The sequence below is a fragment of the Bos javanicus genome, chromosome 1 (genome assembly GCF_032452875.1).
Source record: "Bos javanicus breed banteng chromosome 1, ARS-OSU_banteng_1.0, whole genome shotgun sequence".
In the NCBI taxonomy this organism is placed as follows: domain Eukaryota; kingdom Metazoa; phylum Chordata; class Mammalia; order Artiodactyla; family Bovidae; genus Bos; species Bos javanicus.
This window is the reverse complement of record NC_083868.1, coordinates 130,339,833-130,363,060: the sequence shown is the minus strand read 5'-3', so window position 1 is coordinate 130,363,060 and position 23,228 is coordinate 130,339,833. Positions and strand designations below refer to the sequence as shown.

The 23,228-nt window shown below is 38.3% G+C and overlaps 1 protein-coding gene and 1 long non-coding RNA gene across 4 annotated transcripts in view; one reads left to right on the top strand and one right to left on the bottom strand.

The window, feature by feature from the left end:
* The first annotated feature begins 2,544 nt into the window (after positions 1-2,544).
* LOC133249778 (uncharacterized) lies at positions 2,545-6,599 on the top strand. Its single transcript, XR_009737098.1, has 2 exons — positions 2,545-5,431; positions 5,672-6,599. It is a non-coding gene; the product is annotated as an uncharacterized LOC133249778 (long non-coding RNA).
* A 2,201-nt stretch (positions 6,600-8,800) lies between these two features.
* PIK3CB (phosphatidylinositol-4,5-bisphosphate 3-kinase catalytic subunit beta) overlaps positions 8,801-23,228 on the bottom strand; it is a 179,840-nt gene continuing 165,412 nt past the window's right edge. For all 3 annotated transcript variants that reach the window (XM_061420465.1, XM_061420458.1, XM_061420451.1), the window contains exons 20-24: positions 20,067-20,234; positions 18,773-18,896; positions 11,734-11,879; positions 10,654-10,786; positions 8,801-10,298 (exon numbers count right to left, since the gene is read on the bottom strand). In XM_061420465.1, the coding sequence (XP_061276449.1) occupies positions 10,161-10,298; positions 10,654-10,786; positions 11,734-11,879; positions 18,773-18,896; positions 20,067-20,234 (709 nt within the window). In that variant the 3' untranslated portion in view covers positions 8,801-10,160. The remainder of the gene's footprint in view (positions 10,299-10,653; positions 10,787-11,733; positions 11,880-18,772; positions 18,897-20,066; positions 20,235-23,228) is intronic.

The window sequence follows — 23,228 nt, the reverse complement described above, 5'->3', positions numbered from 1 at the left end:
TAAGGCAAATAAAAGCTGAACAAATTAATCAAGTGGAGAACAACTTAGCATTTCCCTGGTAGTGCAGTGAATAAGAATCCTCCTGCCAATGCAGGGCACACAGGTTTGATCCCTGGTCCAGGAAGATTTCACATGTCACAGAGCAACTAGGTCCATGTGCCGCGGCTGCTGAGCCCACACCCTAAAGCCTGCTAGTCACAACTACTGAACCCACTTGCTGCAACTACTGAAGCCCAAGTGCCTAGAGCCTGTGCTCCTCAAAAAAGAGAAGCCGCCACAATGAGAAGCCCTCATACCACAAGGAAGAGCAGTGCCTACTCACCACAACTGGAGAAAGTCCATGCAAAGCAATGAAGACCCAGTGCAGCAGAAAGTAAAATAAATTTTTTAAAAAGTAGAAAAATTTAGGAATTATGAAAGGGTCTTCTTTGGTCTAAGAAAAAAATCATCCCAGATGAAAACTTGAAAATACAGGGGAAAAAAAGATAAAAAGCAATAGTAAAAATATACAGTTGACCCTTGAACAAAATGGGTTGGACTTACACAGGTCCACTTACAATAAACTTTCTTTTCCCCAGTAAATACATACTAAAGTATACTAATGATCCACAGTTGACTGAATCTGTGGATATAGAACCATATATAGGGAAAGTGAAAGTGTTAGTCACTCAATCATGTCCAATTCTTGGCGAGCCCATGGACTATAGCCTGCAAGGCTCCTCTGTCCATGGAATTCTCCAGACAAGAATACTGGAGTGGGTTGCCATTCCCTTCTCCAGAGGATCTTCCTGACTCACAGACTTAACCCAGGTCTCTTACACTGCAGGCAGATTCTTTACCAGTTGTGCCATTCTGCCCTTGGACTAAAGTATACTAAATGATCCACAGTTAACTGAATCTGTGGATATAGAACCACATAGAGGGAGGGGTGACTAAAGTTACATTCAGATTTCTGATTGTGTGGGATATTGGCCCCCACAGCCTCCATGTTGTTCAAGGGTTAACTGTATATTTAATGAACAATGGCTGTATAAAATAATACTTTCTTGTGGGATTTAAGACTGATATATGTTTAAAATCCAATAACAACAGCATATAGGTTGGTAGAAACTTAAACAGTTTAAAGAGTTCTAGGTTCTTGCGTTGTCTCAGATTAGATCAGATCAGATCAGTTGCTCAGTCATGTCCGACTCTTTGCGACCCCATGAATCGCAGCACGCTAGGCCTCCCTGTCCATCACCAAACTCCCGGAGTTCACTCAGACTCACGTCCATCGAATCAGTGATGCCATCCATCCATCTCATCCTCTGTTGTCCCCTTCTCCTGCTGCCCTCAATCCCTCCCAGCATCAAAGTCTTTTCCAGTGAGTCAACTCTTCGCATGAGGTGCCCAAAGCACTGGAGTTTCAGCTTTAGCATCATTCCTTCCAAAGAAATCCCAGGGCTGATCTCCTTGCAGTCCAAGGGACTCTCAAGAGTCTTCTCCAACACCACACTTCAAAAGCATCAATTCTTCGGCGCTCAGCTTTCCTCAGAGTCCAACTCTCACATCCATACATGACCACAGGAAAAACCATAGCCTTGACTAGACGGACCTTTGTTGGCAAAGTAACGTCTCTGCTTTTGAATATGCTATCTAGCTTGGTCATAACTTTCCTTCCAAGGAGTAAGCATCTTTTAATTTCATGGCTGCAGTCACCATCTGCAGTGATTTTGCAGACCAGAAAAATAAAGTCTGACACTGTTGGGACTGGATGCCATGATCTTCGTTTTCTGAATGTTGAGCTTTAAGCCAACTTTTTCACTCTCCACTTTCACTTTCATCAAGAGGCTCTTCAGTTCCTCTTCACTTTCTGCCATAAGGGTGGTGTCATCTGCATATCTGAGGTTATAGATATTTCTCTCGGCAATCTTGATTCCAGCTTGTGTTTCTTCCAATCCAGCGTTTCTCATGATGTACTCTGCATATAAGTTAAATAAGCAGGGTGACAATATACAGCCTTGAGGTACTCCTTTTCCTATCTGGAACCAGTCTGTTTTTCCATGTCCAGTTCTAACTGTTGCTTCCTGCCCTGCATACAAATTTCTCAAGAGGCAGGTCAGGTGGTCTGGTATTCCCATCTCTTTCAGAATTTTCCACAGTTTATTGTAACCAGTATAGGCAAATTCAAAATTATAGTAGGATATTTTAACTTACCACTTTTATAAATGCCAGGCAAAAATTCAGTAATAATAAATAAATTTAAATAATTTAATAGCAGAATAGTTCTAATGAACATATGTAAAACGTTGATCTAATAACTTAATCTAATGAACATATGTAAAAATGTTGATCTAATAACTTAAATAGGGATTTTTTTCATGTGCACACAGAACATTTATGAAACTTGAAATGTCATAATGACAATATTGTATCATAAAAAGTAGGTTCCATAATTTTGAAAGAATTTAAACTCATGTTCTATGAATGCCATACAATCTAGATATCAGTAACAAAATAATAATAATAAAATCCATGTGTATTTGGAAATAAATATATTTCAAAGTAACCTGCAGGTCACAAAGACAACAAAATGATAATTTTGGAAATATTTTCTATTGAATTGTGACGAAAAGTCTTCATTATCAAAAATTTATAGGATGCAGATAAAGATTGTTATCATAAAAGCTAAAACTGATCAGCTAAGCAACCTTCTTATAAAGATGTAGGAGAGGAATAATAGCAAAATAAACCTAAATAAAGTACAAAGAAGGAAATAATAAGGATAAAAGGACAGTAGAAAACAAATGTACAAAAGAGGATCAAAAAAAGCCAAAAACTGATTTTTGTAAGACAACTGAAAAACTTCTAGTGACAGTAACTGAGAATACAGAGAAGTCACTAACCAAAATCAAGAATGAAAAGAGGATATCACTATCAATCCTGCAACATTAATACACTCTTAACATATGGATTATTTTATAAAAATAAGTTTGAAATGGTAGGTGAAATGGACACATACCTAGAAAATCACAACTCTTCAAAGCATATTTTTATAATCTGAATATTCCTGTAGCTATTAAGGAAACTAAGTCCATACCTCAAAGAAACATCAGACATAAGGTCACTACCAAGGTTCTATTAAACATTTAAGAAATAACGCAAACCTTACCTGTGTTGTAAGGTCACCAAAAAGTTAATGACAAAAGCTGGAACAGACCTTAAAAAAAATTTATGGACCAATCCAACTGATGAAAATAGATACAGAAATCTCAAATGAATTATTAGCAAATAAAATCCAGGAATATAATTTAAAAAATATTACATCACAATCAATTCGGGCTCATTCCAGAAATGTAAGTATTTGGTTAAATATATGAACATCAGTCAATATAACTCAGTGTTTCTCAAGTGGCTCAGTTGTAAAAAGTAGGAGATATGGGTTTGATCTCTGTTGGGAAAATCCTCTGGAGGAGGAAATGGCAACTCACTCCATTATTCGTATCTGGGAAATCTCATGGACAGAAGAACCTGGCAGGCTACAGTTCTTGGGGTTTCAAAGAGTTGGACACAACTGAGCAACTAGCTGGCACACAGTGATATAACTCACCAAATGAGAACAATTATTTGATCATTTTTGTAAAATGTAGAAAAATAACTTGATAGTATTCAGCATTCTTCATGATTTTTGAAACAAGTCCTGTGGGAACTGAAATATGCTTCCTTAACCTGATAAAAGATCCAGATTCCAAAGTAAACACCATACCTATTGAAGATTTTCCCTTTGAGATCAGCAAAAGGTTAAATACTGCTTCTATTCATCTTTTGTTGGAATTCCTAACCAGTGCAGAAGGGCAAGAAAAAGAAATAAAATGCTGAAGGGAATGGAAAAGAAGAAATAAAGGGACTAATCATTGCACATGACATATGCAAAATCAAAATGATTTCTATAAATGGTTAATAAGAATGTTTATGTCTGCTAAATAGAAACATCAATATCTACTGATTGCTCTGAAACTTCAGTTAAAACTATTAAAACACAGGTTGCTGGATTCCAACTCTCAAATTTCTGATTAAGTTTTGGGGTGGGGGTCAAGAATTTGCATTCTGCTCAGTTCCAAGGTATCAATATCCATGATATTACCTCTAGTCAAATCACTGTGGATAGATACTCCATTGTCATGGATTATAAGAGTCAACATTCTGAAGGTATCTATTTATCTCAACCTAAGGTAGTGCAACATCATTTAAAATTTTCATATTTGGGGCATCTCAACAAGTAGATTCTGAAATGTATACTGAGGCATCACAGATAACTGTGAGTAAAGGGCATGCGTGCTTAAGACAGACTCCCTGAATTTGAATACTGCCTCCTACTTAGTGACTGTGCATTCTGTCACTTGTAAAACAGGAAAGAACTATCACATGATTGTTAAAAAGATTAAATATATATAGTTTAGATGTATGCCCAGCACACATTAAGTACTATGCATGAGTTTAATGATTAAGTAAAATAAAATAAAAAAATAGGAAAATGAAATCTACTGGATATCTTCTAGAGTTCAGATGCAGACTCATGCATATGTGGACAGATAGTTTATGACCAAGGGTGATATAGAACAGTGGGGAAAGAGGATTATATTTCCAAATGAAAGTGAAAGTGAAGTCGCTCAGTCGTGTCCGACTCTTTGCGACCCCATGGACTGTAGCCTACCAGGCTCCTCTGTCCATGGGATTTTCCAGGCAATAGTACTGGAGTGAATTGCCATTTCCTTCTCCAGGGGATCTTCCCAACCCAGGGATCAAACCCGGGTCTCCCACATTGTAGACAGGCGCTTTACCGTCTGAGCCAACAGGGAAGCCAGATAGTTTAATAAATTGTTTAATAAATTGTTATAAGCACTCATTTTAGCATTACTTGGTAAAAATAAAGATGTATATAATTCTGTGACCCATCAATTTTAACCTTAAGTATATACATCCAAAGAAATACATACACATGTGAAATAGGAGATAAATTCTGATAATCACAGCAGCATCATTTGTAATAGCCTCAAACTAGAAACAACCTGTATGTGCCCAAGAGTAGACAGGATATATAAATTATAGGGTATCCATAACATGGAATACTATACAATGATGATAAAGGATGGAGATACATGCAATGAAATGGCTGAATCTTAAACAGTGCTGACGGAAAGAATCCTGATGATTGCCATAAAAGAAGATATGGTGATTACCTTGGCAGAACCTTTACAAGGAAGGGGAACTTGAACGTTTTCTCAGATTTTGACAATGTTGTTTCTTGATCTGAGTGGTGGTGACCTGGATATTTGCTCTATATGGTAATAGTATTTATATGTATTATTGTTTTATGTTCTTTTCAGTAGGTGCCTTTTCCACAATAAAAATGGTAGAAGAGAAGGTGGAGAATATCTGAAAGGCCAGACTTGTAAGTATTAAACCTGGGTGGGAGGAGGGAGGAGGTTTCAGGATGGGGAACACAGGTATACCTGTGGCGGATTCATTTCGATATTTGGCAAAACTAATACAATATTGTAAAGTTTAAAAATAAAATAAAATTAAAAAAAAAAAGTAAAGGGGAATCAGAAGTTCCAAAAATCCATTATATATTTTCATATAGTAATAACCCAGAAAGTGATGTCACACATTTTCTTCTTCATTGGAAAAGGGAATTGCCGGGAGCCAGCATGAGGAAATCCACCCGTGGCAAAGGTCATGAGGAAGGGGGCTGGACATACGCAAAGGCGGGATCGAGCCTCAGGAGTCCCCCTGGAAATTCTCGAGCATCTATCCTAAAAACCAGAGTCTGCCTACTTTACTACTTTGTGCTCTCACCTACACCTCTGACTTTACGGGGGGCTATCCCCCACCACCTCTTTCGGAGAAGGAGTTAACTTAGAGCTCGTTAATAATAATTTCTGGGCATGATAGCAGTGTTTCAACCTACAGACTCCTCTGAAGGTTCTCCAGCCTGCCTGACAGGCTTGTCCGGCCACATGTGATTGTTCACAGCCTCCCAACCATGAGAGGCACGAGATGCTTTAAACCTTCTAAAAACAGGTTCTTTAGAGAAGTTATAAAACTATTAGTATAGTATAGTGGGCTGATTAGAAATTGTATTGGTGAAGGGTTTTTTATTTGTTGAGCCAATGTTTACTGCTAAGTCTCCACATCCCCTGCCCTTATACACATTGATGCATATATAGAAAAAATAAGTATTAACCTTGATATTAATCACATTAGACCTTAGGCTAAACAAATTCTTTCCTTAATTAAAACCCACTACACCCTCACCCTATAGGAATGTAACTTTATCTGGTACCTTCGAAAGGTGGTGTCTGTTTTAAGAATAATCACCCCTGGAGAAGTAAGTGTCCTGGTTGACTGACTGCTGTCACAAGGAGAGGGTCATAAATTGTCAGCAGGCCCCCTGGCCAGAAGATGATGTAACACCCCTAAGACCTCTGTATACATTTGTATGAAGCACCTGACTTTAATAAAAGTCAGGACTGCTGACCCCGTGTGACTTTTGTATAACATCTCAGTGTATAAAAACAGACCCCGGAAAAATAAAAAATGGGATCAGCTCCTCGAAATACTGGTCTCCTCACGTCACTCTCTCTCTCAACCTCTGGCTGAGTTTCCATCTGGAGGGCAGAGGCCTGCCAAGCTTACTAATTTTGCCTGGGCTTCTAAGATCCGACCGGGGAGGCCTCAGTGTCTCCTCTTCCATGGGAGAACAGAAGGACGCCTGTGGCCTACGTAAGTGGCGCAAACTTCTTGGCTTGACGTTTTATTGGTTTTCCGCATAAACCAAGCTAACTCAGCCTCTTTTCTCCACTGAATTTTCCTGCTGAGCTATCCTCATTATATTACTCTTTATATCTCTAATTAATATTTAATTAAAGCCAGTGTATTCACCGACACCGTCTCTCCTTCAGATTTCCCTGGATCCACCAGGGCTGGACCCTGGCAGGGAATAAAACCATTACTGATACTGAAAGAGAACAAGGCTCTGGGATGACATGATCCTACGGAAGAGATGCAGCATTCTGGTGTGCAGAAAGGGGAACAGGGAGGTAGAAATAAGCAATTGTTGATCCGGTTATTGACCATGAATCATGCTTTAGATATACTGTACCTCCCTGCCTACTATGCTCTCCCCACTACCCCTTCACCTAGCTTCTATCTGTCCCTGAAGAACTCAGCTTAGAGGCCCACTTCTCTAGGAAACTGCAGCCCCTGGTCCCTCCCTCCTAAAAGCTGCTTGCCCCCAACAGTCAGGGTCACATGGCACAGTACCTCTCTGCTCTTCACCTTGTAGACCAATCTTTCACCTCTACAGGCAAGTGATCCCTGCATTTCAGGCCAAGATCTGGTGCTGACGGTCAGGGCTATAGGCTGGACAAGGCAGAACTGAGAAAACACTGGAAGACTGAAGACGGACACAGTGCTCTGGACCCTTCCATGAGATTCCTCCCTTCAGTGGCCTTCAGGAGGGGGAAGCAGAGAAATAAATGAGATTGCCTTTGAGTTGGTACTCAGCACATGTTTCCATTCAGTCTTAAACTAGCCTGTTCCACAGAATTGAGTACAGCAGTTATTACCAACCCCGCACTACAAACAGGAAGCTCAGACCCTGAGAAAGAAAATAAACACCTTATTCCAAGGTCAGAGAGGCATAGCTGGATTGCAAATCCTAGCCTCTGTAGCTCACAGTCTGACTATAGACATGAGGAGAATACACAGGAAATAACAAAGTCATCTTTTGTCATCCCAGACCTGGGTAGATACAGATGCTGTCCTCAAGTATGGAAATGTATAGGGTTTCCAAACCTTGTTTTGGGAAAGAACCAAAGGCAGGGAGCCAAGGCAATGAGTAATCAGCCCCCAGGCAGGGAACTGTTCCTGCAACCCAGACCCCTAGCGCACCGTGGACGGTGGCTATCATTCATCTTTCTGACTCAGGAGAAGCCCCTAAGAATCAGACATGCAAGTCAGCAAGTGTGTACGGAGTAGCTGCTCGGAGTGCTGAGCAGCTACGGAATGCTACCATTGCTATCTATGGGGGCCTATGGCAGCGGGCAGGACAGTCAAGAGCCATGCCAGCCTCAGGTCCAGCACTGGCTGGGCAACTTCATTTCCATTTCTTACTCATGAAGACATTCACTGATTAAACATATGTTTACCAAGGAACCCATGCACTGAGATGTGTTTGGAAACAGTGGTACCCACTTCTGCATGGCAATGCTCACCACTTTCTAAATCCCTGACCCGTATCCTGGTGTATGTAACGGTGGACTGCTATAGGACAGAGACTCCTCAAACTAACCTGTCCTTCTTCAGTTCTACTCCTGGCACTCTCATTGAGCTAGAACAGTCCTTGTTCATCGAGCACTGAACTGAATGGTCAGTCAGTTCAGAGCTCCACCCCCACCATCAGCTGAGTTACTTCCAAGAAACTGTGCTCTGATCATCTGCCTAATGGAAGAGAGCTATAGAGTGACTAGCCTGGCCTTGGGTACCAAGTTTAACTGAAAGGACATTTTTCCAGACCTCAGGAACCTTCCCAAAGGCATGGAGACTCTGTGAGGACACCCTCATGTCTCAGGCTCCCAAAGTCCAAGAGGCCTCCCATACTGCCTGATGGGCTGGGAAACAAGGAGAGCAGTCACCGAAGAGACCATGATCCTCAGCTTACTCCTGAGGCTGCTTTGTCTGCTGATTTGACCATTTCTGACAGTCTCAGCACCAAAGTTCAAAGGCCTGTGCTGCCCATAAAGAAGAGGTCCACACATCCCAAGAGCAACCAAAACCAGCTCACCCATTTATTTGACTGAGAACATTAAGGAAGACAACAAAATTAAACAATTTTTAATAAAATTCCTATAGAAAACTCAGTCTCAGGGCAAACATTCAGTTCTCTTTTCCATGTCATTGAGGACTGAGAGCTCCCAAGAGTCTTTGGAGAATAAGCAGTAGTTTTGCTGGATGTTGCCAGTACTCAGAAAGAGCCTCCATTTACACATTCAAACCAGTAGTTCCTATTGCACATATTAACATTATCTGCAATCTAGCACCCTAAATATATGGTACCTCAACAAATAAATTAAAGAGTTCCATGTAGCATGAAACATTTCAATTTGAACTAATATTCCTGAAAAATCACATTATTACAAGTTTTAATAAATACAGTAAGAACAGCTGGCATTTGACTAAAACACTGAATTTTAGGTCTGGAGTTTATTCCATAAATAGTTTCCTGTTCATTTGTTTTCTGTCTGGGATACATTTGCTCAAGTATTATGCTCTATGAAGTGAACTCTTTCATAGATACCATGTAAAAACTGTATTAATATGTGCCTCATTATAGAAGCAGCTGGAAGAACTGGATCACATATTAAGTAAAAAGTAACTTAGGAAAAAGCTCTGCTTTTGTAAAACTTTAAAACACAGGCTGAAGAAAATCAAAATAATATCTTTTTATATAGAACTCCCACTAGAAATTTTATAAATATATATGCAGCATAAATTATATTTGCCTCACCAAGCAGATTTTCAGCAATTCTGGCTGGGATGATGCTATCATGGTAGATAAATATCAACAAAAGAATTAATGTTTCCACAGGTTTAAAAGATTTCTCTTGAAAAACAATCATAATTTCAAATTATATTATAATTTGTAGTTCACACAATTTAAAAAGGGAGGAAAGAAAGCTTTCTTTTAAGCCTCATTTGGAAAGTAAGAACAGCTACTAGTCCCCAGGTATGGATAAGTTGGCTGAGTGATAACACTTGGTCACAATATGAAAAAGAAGTATTTACATCTTTCCAGAAAAGTACCAAATACTTAAAAAAAAAAAAAAAGACAAAAAATAATCTCTAGTAGCATTCCTTGGCGTGCAAAGTCAGCAGGAAATGATTATCCATAATGTTGAGTTTTCATGATGAATCTTGGAAGCATTCAAAAAGCAGAGGGTGTTGTCAGGGATTATTCAGATTACGTTACTGTGGGATGCCCCATTCTTAATTTATCTCTCGGTTCCAGGATTTCATTCCCTTTATAACATCTCTGGCAGGGTCATGTTCAATTTAGTGCAAGTGCAAAATGAAAACTAAACGAAACCAACAAACACATTAGGAGCAAAGGCTGATTGTTAAGATCTGTAGTCTTTGCGAACTGTGTGGGCCATCCAATTGACTTTAGTAGTCCAACTTTCCCTGAGTGCCTCATCAAATTTTTGCTTGAATTGCTTGAGTGCTTCTTCTTCAGTCTTCCCTAAGGCAAGAGAGTCCTGGCAATGAAAGAGAAAAATGTGATTTTATATATTCTCCATAGTGAGGCGCAAACCTCAAAGTCTGTAGAAGGCTGGCTCGGCCATACAGTGCACACTCCATGTTCTTATTCAAATACCATTTACAGGAGAGAGAATGAACACCAAGGTATGGTGACAATATGACCTCTGCCAAAGGGTTTTCGTAGATGAAATGAATTTACAATTACTGCAAGACAACTATTTAGGTTCTTGCGGCCACCACTCAAGGTTAAATGATTTTATTCCATTTCCTTTGAACGTCTAGATAAAACAGGTAGATACAACTGAGCTCTATGTTTACAAGGCCCAAATTACAAAGGAAAGAGGTTTATACCTTAAGATACTGTATATCCTTGACTGAGGTGAGCTCAGGAAGCCCTGCAGTCAACATCAGTGCAAAGAGCGTGATGAAGAGATTCCCATGCCGGCGTAAAATCAGATATGCATCCTCACAACACTGGCGGAACCTTCAGTTGATTCAAGCAAATCACAGGAATATTATATCAGAACGAAAACAAGATATTTCATAAATGAAAATGAGACATATAGTGAAACTTCCCATAAAGCTGAAATTTTTACTTCTTTGAAAATTGTCTGAGGATGAAAATTTACATAAAATAAATCAAGCTCTCGAAAACCACATATATCTTTTCCAGAAACAAAACTAAACAGAAATATATAAAACGCAAAGTCATACTTAAACTACACTTTTTAATTCTGTGAGACATAAACAATTAATTGTAAAAAAGTGGCAATTATACTCCATAAGGATTTGTAACCACATTTCTAGACTTCAGATTTGTGGTCTGACTCCAGAGACTTAATTTCTTTAATGTCCCCCGAATATATTCTGCAGAAGCCCAGAAAGATCTGGAAATAATACTAGAAATCATTTGTTAAGCCTATCATATGAGTTGGTCACATCATATAATATATCGTTTATTATCAAAATACCCCTGAAGCTTAGTTATTTTTGTCACCATTGAAAATGAAGAAACAAATCTGAGATGATAAGTAATGTGTTTGGAAACATCAAACACCAAAGAATAGATATGAGATTACAAAGTCATTCTGTGAACCCTTACTCTCTTTTATCATACTTCACATTGAATGACAGCAAAATGCCAGTCCCTTTCAGCATTTCAAATGTCTATCAAATGTCTTAACAGTTTCAGAGAATTTTCCAATGCAGGTAAAAGGCAGCATTCTATTGGAATAAAACAGCAATTTATCTCAAATTCCTAGCATTATTTTTCATTCTCTGAATCAGAACATGGATCTCACAGGCAAATTCCCTGAAACCTCCTGTTGGCAGACTGACTATCTCCCCAATTAAATCTCTCTCAGCTAAGAAATGCTAGCCTAACTGAGAAAACAGTAGATGTGTTTACTTTGACACAAGGGCGATACTCACCGGCCAAATTTTTCTGTGTTTCCTGTTTTTCCTTGTTGAATCACATGAATGAAATCATAAGTAAGAATAAAAGGCACTCGCTCCCTTTTAATGCCAAATTTAGACTTGAAATTTCCAAGAATATGTCCAAAGTCAATGTGGAAGAGCTAGAAAACAAATGGGATTTAATTTCCACCCCCGTTTTTTTCGGGTGGGTTCTGAATAAAAAGGCAAGGTCTCAGCAGTCTTAGACCCTGAAGTACTACATCCAAAGTCATCAGACCCCTTTCTCACTTTTCATAGACTCTTGGATCATTTGAGAAAACAGTGCTTCTGATATTCATAGGTCTTTTATATTTAACAATGACCCTGATATTAAACTGCATATACCCAGTGGGAAAGATCAATCTTTAAAAAGAAAAATATATGCAAATCATAAACATGTCTGATTTTAAAAAGTCAAATAGTTTTATATACAGAACCAAACCAAAAGACAGTATATCCTTGCCCCACCGGTTCCTTCACTACCTTAAGTGCTACTACTTAGAGGTAACTTCTTCCCACACTTTCACATGTCTTTCCTGATATTTGCCTCCATTTTCCTAAATAGTTTATTTAGGAAATAGTTTCCTAAATATGTTTATTCTTATTTTTTACTTCCTAATTTTAGATTACTGTGAAAGGTAAAGATTTAGTGGTCTTGTGATGATGTTTGTTGTGATGATGTGATAGTATTAATATGTTTATACTTATTTTTACTTCCTAATTTTAGATTACTGTGAAAGGTAAAGATTTAGTAGTCTTGTGATGATGTGATGCCTCATAATGCAGCACAACTATAGAATAATTTATGGTTAAATCAATGTTGATGTTCCATTGCTAAGTCGTGTGTGACTCTTTTTGACCCCATGGACTGTTGCACGCCAAGCTCCTCTGTGCTCCATTATCTAGTCTTTATATTGTTCAAACTGTGTAAATATATTTCAAAGTTAAGTCATGTGGTAATGGTATATACTATGATTACATTTCCTTTTTTTTTTTTCAATTTTATTTATTTTTGGCTGTGCCGGGTCTTTGATGCACAGCAGTGGTGGGCTTCTTTCTCACTGCAGTGGATTCTCTTGTTGCGGAGAACGGGCTCTGGGGCATACCGGCTTCGGTGGTTATAGCATGTGGGCTCAGTAACTGCAGCTTCTGAGCTCTAGAGTACGGGCTCAACAGTTGTCGCTCATGGGCTTCGCTGCTCCACAGCACATGTGATCTTCCCAGGTCAAGCCCGTCTCTCCTGCACTGGCAGGCAGATTCTTTACCACTGAGCCACCAGAGAAGCTGTACATTTCCTTTTCTGCTCATCTTTTTCCTTGACAAAACTTTTGTTTTGTTGTTTTCTTAGTGTTCTACGATCTGGTCATTAATTTTTCACAAAATCTTAAAATTCTAAAAATCATTGTAAAACAGTTGTCCACCGGGTCAGGTAGTCTGTCAGTTCCTGTCTCTGCTTGGCTGTTCTCCACGCCTGCCACAGAACTGTCACCCTGTGCTCACCCTTCACTCTTCTCCTATTTGGAGTCCCTGATTCCCAGGCCCCACATCACTGTCTCTTTTGGTATACACCAGACTTTCTCAATATTGGCACCACTGACACCTGGGCCCTGTAATTCTTGTATATGAGTGTTTATCATATACACTATATCTGGCAGCATCTCTAGCCTCTACTGAGAGATGCCTGAAGAATACCCCTATTTCCATCACGACAACCAGAAACGTCTTCAGGCACTGACAAATGTTCCCTAGAGGCAAAAGCACCCCCAGTTGAGAACTACTGGTTTAGACCTTCGTTCTGACATCCTCCTGAAAAAAAGGCACAGAGGTGATACAACTTTTAGAACCATTTTTCTACTTTTATACTGAAAGTCTGGTATAGAATTAATTCTAGGTTAGAAATCATTTTCACTCAAAATTATGAAGGATAATTTCCACTGTTTTATACTTTCCAACGTTGCTATTGAGAAGTCAAATCTTTCTGACTTATGAACCCTAGTATGCGGCCTGGTGTGTCTCTGGGAAGGTTTTAAGACCTTCACTTTATGCCTGATGCACTGCAATATGAGGGTGGACGGCCTCACTAAGGGTCTTTTCATCCACTATAAAGGATCTTTTGTGGCCATTTGGCTGAATATTCATGAACATCAGCTTTAGGAACCATCTTTATTTTCTGGCTAAGTTCCTTCCCTTCCTCTTATGAGCTACATTCTTCTGTAACGTTAGGATAGACACTAAACCTCCCTGGACTAATTCTCTGTCATCAAAATCTTTATTCTACATATTAGGCATTGTGTTCCTTTTCGGGACATTAAAGGACAATATATACCACGGTGCCTCAAAAACAGAATCGGGGCCAAACTGCCAGGATTTAAATCCTGGTAGTCATTCTCTGTTTATCCATCTTCTCATCTGTAAATGAGGATAATACTACTTAATCTGTAAAGTTGTCATAATGATGATTCAAGGAGTTAACATATAAAGAATTTAAAGAACTATGCTTTCTATAAGACTTCAAAAAATCTTAGTTCATCTTTAATCTATATTATTCTAATTTTATTTGTTCTTCTTAACTTCCAAAAATTCCATTTTCTGATTTTTAAAAATAGAATCTTATTACTTCATAGATACAGTGTCTTTTCTTTTTTCACTTTTTAAATCATCTTCTGTTTACTGTAGTTACTCTGTTTTCCCAGAGTTCTTTTCCCCCCATTTTGCTTCTTTTTGGTCTCTATCTCCATCTGTTTCTACAAATGTCTAATAATCTTTGGCTGACCATTCATGTTTAAGAATGAGTCACTAAAAAGATGAATGAAAAATCTAAGGATGTGGTAGGATTCCTGATCACTGGGCTTCCTTGCAGAATGACTGGGGAAAGACCCCAACAGTCAGGACCTGTGAGCTTCACTGGAACAGAAGAGATTCTCTTGAGATGAACCATCTAGTCTCTCGGGAGAGTGGGAATATACACCTGGTTGCTATGTTCCTGGAGCAAAGCAAGCAGAAGTGGCTGGGAGTCATACTGTTTTTCATGACAACAATCACTTCATCCCCATTTTTAATATGGCAACTTACTCTTAAGCTTCTGTAGAACCTGTGTGTCCTTGAGTCAGAGGAATTGGTTTCTTCGGAGAACCGTCTAGCCCTTCTTAGAGTTAGGAAGGAGATGTGAGTACCTAACTGCTCCATATATACGCTACCAGTCAATCCTGTTTTTAGCTTCTTCTCCTCTCCCCATCTCTAGCAGCACCCACTGCCTCTAATTCCTGAGGGTGACACATCCACCTACAAGTAGCCATTTTCTCAGCTATGCTAAGTCACTGCTATTTCTCCATTTTGCTGTTGCTCATCCCCAAATCTGCTGATGTCTTTCACCCTTTGTGGCCTCTATTATCTTTGATATCTTGGATTTACATATTTTTTAATTTATTTTTTATTGAAGGATAATTGCTTTATAAATTTTGCTGTTTTCCGTCAATCCTCAACATGAATCAGCCATAGGTATACCTATATCCCCTCCATATTGAAACTCCCTCCCCATCCTACCCCTCTAGGTTGATACAGAGCCCTTTCCTGAGCCAAACAGCAAATTCCCATTGGCTATCTATTTCACATATGGCAATGTAAGTTTCCATGTTATTCTTTCCACACATCTCACCCTCTACCCTCTCCCCATGTCCAGAAGTTTATTCTCTGTGTCTGCTTCTGCACCGCTGCCCTGTAAATAAATTCTTCAGTACCATTTTTCTAAATTCTGTATATATGTGTTAGAATATGGTATTTATCTTTCTCTTTCTGACTCACTTCACCCTCCATAATAGGCTCTAGGTTCATCCACCTCAGTAGAACTGACTCAAATGTGTACCTTTTTATGGCTGAGTAACATTCCATTGTGTATATGTACCACAACTTTATCCATTCATCTGTCGATGGACATCTAGGTTGTTTCCATGTTCTAGCTGTTGTAAATAGTGCTGCAATGAACAATGGTATACATGTGTCTCTTTCAATTTTGGTTTCCTCAGTGTATATGCATAGGAGTGGGATTGCTAGGTTATATGGTGGTTTTATTCCTAGTCCTTTTAAGGAATCTCCATACCAACTTCCAAATAATGGCTGTATCAATTTACATTCCCACCAACAGTGCAAGAGTGTTCCCTTTTCTCCACAGCCTCACTAGTATTTATTGTTTGTAGACTTCTGGATGAGGGCCATTCTGACTGGTGTTAGGAGATATCTCATTGTAGTTTTGATTTGCATTTCTCTAATAATGAGCTATGTTGAGCATCTTTTCATGTGTTTGTTTGCCATCTCTATGTCTTCTTTGGAGAAATGTCTGTTTAGGTCTTTTTCCTACTTTTTGATTGGGTTGTTTGTTTTTCTGGTATTGAGTTGTTTGAACTGCTTGTATATTTTGGAAATTAATTGTCATTTCTGTATACAGTTCTTCCATCTCCTTAGGTAAGTTTATTCCTAGATATTTCATTCTTTTTGTTGTAATGGTGAATGGGAATGAATCCTTAATTTCTCTTTCGGATTTTTCATCATTAATATATAGAAATGCAAGTGACTTCTGTGTATTGATTTTGTATCCTGCAATTTTGCTAAATTCACTGATCAGCTCTAGTAATTTTCTTATACTATCTTTAGGGTTCTATGTACAGTATCATGTCATCAGTAAACAGTGAGAGCTTTGCATTTTCTTTTCCAATCTGGATTCCTTTTATTTCTTTCTCTTCTCTGATTGCTGTAGCTAGGACTTCCAGAACTATGTTGAATAATAGTGGTGAAAGTGGACACCTTGTCCTGTTCCTGATCATGGGGGAAGGCTTTCAGTTTTTCACCACTAAGAACAATGTTTGCTGTAGGCTTATCATATATGGCCTTTTACTATGTTGAGGCAGGTTCCTTCTATGCCCATTTTTTGAAGAGTTTTAATCATAAATGGGTGCTGAATTTTGTCAAAGGCTTTTCCTGCATCTACTGAGATGATCATATGGTTTTTATCTCTCAATTTGTTAACATGGTGTATCATATTGATTGATTTGCATATGTTGAAGAATCCTTGCATCCCTGGAGTAAACCCAACTTGATCATGGTGTATGAGCTTTTTGATGTGTTGCTGAATTCTGTTTGCTAAACTTTTATTGAGGATTTTTGCATCTGTGTTCATCAGTGATATTGGCCTGTAGTTTTCTTTTTCTGTTTTGTCTTTGTCTGCTTTTGGTATCAGGGTTATGGTGTCCTCCTAGAATGAGTCTGGAAGTGTTCCTTCCTCTGCAATTTTTTGAGAGAGTTCTAGAAGGACAGGCATTAGCTCTTCTCTAAATGTTTGATAGAATTCTCCTGTGAAGCCATCGTGTCCTTGGCTTTTCTGTTCTGGGAGACTTTTTTTATCACAGCTTTAATTTCAGGGCTTGTAACTTGGTTGTTCATAATTTCTATTGCTTCCTGGTTCGGTCATGGAAAACTGAACTTTCTCAGAACCTGTCCATTTCTTCCAGGTTATGTACTTTATTGCCTATAGTTATTCATAATAATCTCTTATAATCCTTTGTATTTCTGCATTGTCTGTTGCAACCTCTCCTTTTTCATTCCTAAGTTTGTTGATTTGATTCTTCTCTTTTTTATTTTTTATTTTATTCTTTTTTATTGATGAGTCTGGCTAAGGGTTTGTCAATATTGTTTATCTTCTCAAAGAACCTGCTTTTAGTTTTATTAATCTTTACTATTATTTTTTTCATTTCAATTTCATTTATTTCTGCTCGGATCTTTATGATTTCTTTCTTTCTACTAATTTTGGAGTTTTTTTCTTTTTCTTTTCCCAGTTGTTTTAGGTGTAAATTTAGGTTTACTCTCTTCGATGTTTTCCTTGTTTCTTGAGGTAGGATCATATTGCTATAAACTTCCCTCTTAGAATTCCTTTTGCTGCTTTGAGTTGTCGTGGTTTCTTTGTCATTTGTTTCTAGAAATTTTCTTATTTCCCTTTTGACCTCTTCAGTAACCTGTTGTTAATTTAGAAATGTGTTGTTTAATCTCTATGTGTTTGTGTTTCTTACAGGTTTTTTCTTGTAATTGATATCTAGTCTCATAGTCTCATAGCGTTGTGGTTGGAGAAGATGCTCGATACAATTTCAATTTTCTGAAATTTACTGAGGTTTGATTTGTGACCCTAACATATTTCTTATTCTTCAATATCTTATTAGAAGGGAGTCAAGAAAGAATGGAGAAAAACCTGTGTTTCAATCTGATTAACCAGAAGTCTGAGGGGATTTTTTTTAAGTGTGAACACAAGGTTCATCTCTCAAAGCCAAAACCAGATCTACTCAGATCTCCAAGGAGGTATAAAATTCTGGGTCCCTCTGAGAGTCAGAGTTCACATAGTGACCCAGAGATTTTTATTCTGGAATTCCTCTAGTGTCAGGGAATTATGGCTAAACTGAAAAATATCTCAAATTATTTTATCCCTCTTTGCTTAAAATATAAGATTTACAAATAAAAGTCACTCTGAACATTTAGAAATCTTTTATTTCAAAACTAAGTTTCTTTATAATAAATAACCTGGTATAGTTACTAAGCTACGCCAAAATGATATTACTCACACTCCCTTTCTCATTACTCCCACAGATGATTATATGTGATATTCTAAAAGAAAAAATAAAGTGGGATTTGTCTCAACTGTTTCTTTTCTTAATCTTTTCTTTCTTTACACCCTACATAATACCTGCTTCCTCTATCTGTAGGTACATGTGTCCCCCAAATACAATTTCTTATATTGAAGGACTAGGTCACTTATAAATAACCTCAATAATTTGTAAGCATTTAAATAAATGTTATTACCTAACTTTAAGCAAACAAACCAATATAAATGAAGCAGATGGTATATGAAACAAGGGGTGGGAAATAAAAGAAAAGCCAAAGACATGACTCAGAGAATCATAAAGAATCTGAGTTTCATTAAGAGACTGTGCTGCATATAACAGCATCACTGAGGTCCTTGCAGACTCTGGCTGCTTACCTGGCCAGTTTTTTTGACCATGATGTTATCACTATGTCTGTCACCAATCCCAAGGACATAAGAAGCTACACAGTAGCCGGCACAGGATAGGGTAAACTCCTCAATGGCTCGGTCCAGGTCATCCCTGAATGAGAGAAAAAAACAGAAGAAAAGATTTTAGTCTCCAAAGGTATGGGATGGAGCCAATCCACATTTCTGTTTCCTTTCAGAGGAGCAGGGCAGAGAGGAGTCAGCAGGCTGGCTCAGATACCAGATAACTAGAAATCAACTGTTCAAACTGCTGTGTCCTAGGGCTCATGTTTCAGTGGGGATGGGGGGTAGTTTCATATGAACAGTAATGAGAGGAGACCATCAGCTTTGCTGGGTGATACTGGGCTTTGGAACACTTTTGTAGTTTTGAACAAAGACTAAAATCCATATTTAAGAGTTAAGTATTGAGGTTCCAATCATTTAAGTCACTGATTTAAATCAGAAACAACTAATATAGACCCTTTAGGGACAAGGCCCTAAATCAGAATTTGAACATTGATTCTCATATACAAGTTCCTGGATTTTGCCAATGATAAACATTTAAGTCTGACTTCAAAGTCTTAAGCCAGTAATACTTTCAGTGTTTCCTTCTCATTGAAAATTCGTTAATTTCCTATGTATTAGGGATTGTACAACACAATAACACAAATAACACAATTCCTCGGCTTCCCTGGTGGCGCGGGTGGTAAAAAGCATATGCCTGCAATGTGGGAGACCTGGGTTCAATCCGTGGGCTGGGAAGATCCCCTGGAGGAGGGAATGGCAACTCACTCCAGTATTCTTGCCTGGAGAATCTCATGAACAGAGGAGCCTGGCAGTTCTCTGGAGTTACAAAGAGTTGGACACGACTGAATGACTAAGCACACACAGCACAACAGAATTTCTAGCACTGTATTTTTCAGTTTGGAGAGACCACTTGACAAACTCATTTACTTCTACTGTAAAAATCTACTGAAAATTTACTTAAGTTCATACATTCCCATAATTACAGAAGTTCATGCACTTAAAAAGTTATATGTTACTTGTTAAATACTTAAACTCTTAGGTTTGTTAAACTACTGCTCGGCTCTGAAATTTTATCTAGATGAAGTACAATTCAATGCTAATCTGTTAGACTCTAGGAAGTCCTGTTTATCATTTTGATCTAACCAGAAATGAAGCAATAGATAATATTAATATTTCCTCTAGGACACTGATGAGTCTAGCTGAGAGAATAGTTATTTGTTTGACAGTTTGTTCAGAAGACAAACAAAAACACACGAACCCAGAATTGTATTCTTTAAGCCAGTTCAGAAGGGCATCTTTGTTGAAGGCTGCTGCTGCAGCAACATTGCTACTGTTCAGCTGAATGTCAGCAATTGTTTCAGAGGTGCTCACAACTTCAATGAGGCCAGAGCGGTCTCCTGTTGCTAAGCAGCCGTAAGGTAGCATCCTGAAAAGAAGAAAAGGGATATAGAGTCACAGATCTATGCATCCATTAAATGAAAGATTGACAGAATTATTTTTTCTTTGAATTTTAAAAAAAGTTTTATTACCATTGATACTCTTGTCACTATTGTATCGGTCATATAAAAAAATATTAGTTCCACCTCCAGTTAGAGGATAAATATCTTGGCCAACAAATAGAGTACTTTATAGAACTCCAAAGTGCCAGCTAAATGTGTAATTTATTACCTGATTATTTGGTGCAATATTCTACTCACTTATGCAGGTAGAAGCATATTAAAGAAAAGAAAAGTCTTTCATTTTTACCCTAAATTTTGGAGAAGAGAATCACCCTTTACAGAGCATCTAGGTGCCACACTGCAAGCTAATAAGCACTTTATACATTACCTTGGTTAACAGCAACCTATCGTTCCACTGTTCAAGCCCACAAACTTAAGGTAATCTATGATTCTTCCTCCCATTCCCAATATTTACCTATCTTGAAAATGCATACAGGCTAAGAAGTTCTTTGTCTCCACCCTTCCTTAACCTACCACCCTAGTTCATGTCACCACCACCCCTATTCAATTACTCAAATTTCCTAACTAGTCTCCCTGCTCCCATAGTATAGTCTGTTCTAAATGCAAGAGCAATATATGCTGTATGCTCAGTCGTGTCCAACTCTTTGCAACCCCATGGACTGGAGCCCACCAGTCTCCTCTATCAAGGCAAGAATACTGGAGTGGGTTGCTATTGCCTTCCACAGGGGATCTTCCTGACCAAGGAATTGAACCCACGTCTCCTGCATCTCTCTGCATTGGCAGGAGAAATTCTTTACCACTGTGCCTCCATTTAAAATACATTCATAGGACTTCTCTGGCAGCCCAGTGGTTAAGACTCCACGCTGCTAATGCAGGGGGTGTGGGTTTGATCCCTGGTTGGGGAACCAAGATCCCACATGCTGCACTTTGTGGCCAAAAGATTTTAAAAAACAAACAGCCATTCATGTCATTCCCCTGACTGCAATTTTCGGCAATCGCTTCCCACCTGAGTGTAAGCCAACATGCTTCTTGGAACTCCCAAGACCTTAAATCTAGTCCTGCTTCCCCTCTCTTAGTATCTTTCCCTTGCTCACTTGTTTTTACTACACTGACTCACTTGCAACTCCTCATACATATTAGGTACAACAGTCTTTCATTCCTTTATCTGTGTTATTTTCTCTGCCTGGACCATTCTTCCCCAAGACATCTACATGGCTTATTCCCTTACCACTTTGAAATCTTTCCTGAAATGGCCCCGTCTCAGTAAAGAATTACCGAATCATCTTATATGCCAACAAACTACCTGTGGTCTCTTCCCTGCTTTATTTTCCTCGATAGCCCTCAACACTCCAAAATCCTGTACATTTTTTTATGTGTTTGTTTACTGTCTGTCTCTACCATTAGGATGTAAATTTCATCAGACAGGGATAATTTGTTCACTGTGTATCTTCAGTACCTGAGAGGGTGTACAAAACAGGCACTCAGTAAGTATTTCTGAATGAATTAAACAAAATTAACAACAAAATTCCTACAAGTAAGGTGAGTTCCTTACTTAACAATTTTACAAGCACAATGTAACCTTCAATTTGCAAAAAAGTCATCCATTTAAGTAGAAGATCCAAGACTTAAAACTAGGTCTGAGTGGCTCTAAAGCAATCTTTTTAACTGATACAGTCTAGAGTCACTGACTATATAAAAGATCTCTCAGGCTGCTTCCTGTACAAAATAATTTTAGCTAAATTCATACGTAGCATTTTGCTTAAATTTGCATTTATGTGATCCCTAATAAAAATCAACACTTTCTCAGGTCTCTTTTAGACATTTCAAGTAGAGTTTCTTTTGTGAATTAGTTAATCAGATATTTGGTCTATTTATTACAGTTTTAAACATTGTTCTTAGAGATTTATGTGAATTCTTTATATATTAGTATTATCCTCTCATTTTGGTTGTTAACGTTTTCTTTGGTTTTCTAAAAACTGTATTATCACTAGAACAAATACAAAATGGAATAAGATACCTTGTAAATTTCAAATATAAGGCTGGTGTCTACAGAAAATGCAAAGTATATAGAATTCACTGATTCAATACATACAAGTGCAGCTATATGTATGTTGGATGAATGTGACTGTTGGATGAATGAGAAGTGCCACTAGAACCTGTCAAGGACTAAGAAAGAGCTCTGTGCGGAGGAAGGACACAAGGGACAGAGGCAAGTACAAGGTAGAGAATAAATGCCGGATCAGGAGAGGAAATGGTCAGTGTTGAAAGACCAGGTGGAGCTTTATCTGTCATGTAAGGGCTTTACCAAAGAGAAAAATATATGTGTGTGTGTGTTGGGGGAATGAATGAATGTGTTAGTGTGAATAATAATCAGATAAAAGAGAGTTTCATTTTAAAGTTTTTAAATTTCCTTCTAACCAACAATTCAATTTTATGGTTCTTTAAGCTATTTCCTATTTCCAACAAAATATGGTTGGGAGCAAAATTGTGAAACTACATGCTGACAGCCTGGTGATATACAAATAGCCTGCCTTTACATCTGCATTATTGATCAATTTCCCTTTTTTACAGTTTACCCTTCACTAGAAAAGGCACCTATGGAGCATGACAGTTTTTACCAATCCCCCCATCCTTATCATGACACAGCACATGTGAGGTAAACACGGTCCGGTCAAGTGCACTTTGGCTCACTTTCCGACATCTCTTCCTACCCTACTTGTAGCCAAACTGGGCAAAACTCCAACAAGTTCCTCTTCACAAGCAGACACTGATGAAAGCATTTAGTGTCTTGAGGATAAAACGCTCACAATGGGTAGGAAAAAACATCCTTGTCATAAAGACAGTTTGACAGAAGTCAAGCTGGGGACAAACTCTTGGAGCCCTGACCACCTTACAGGGGCCCCCTTAGCACTCAACTTCTCATTCAGGCTATGACAATACTTAGTAAAGTTTATCTTCCT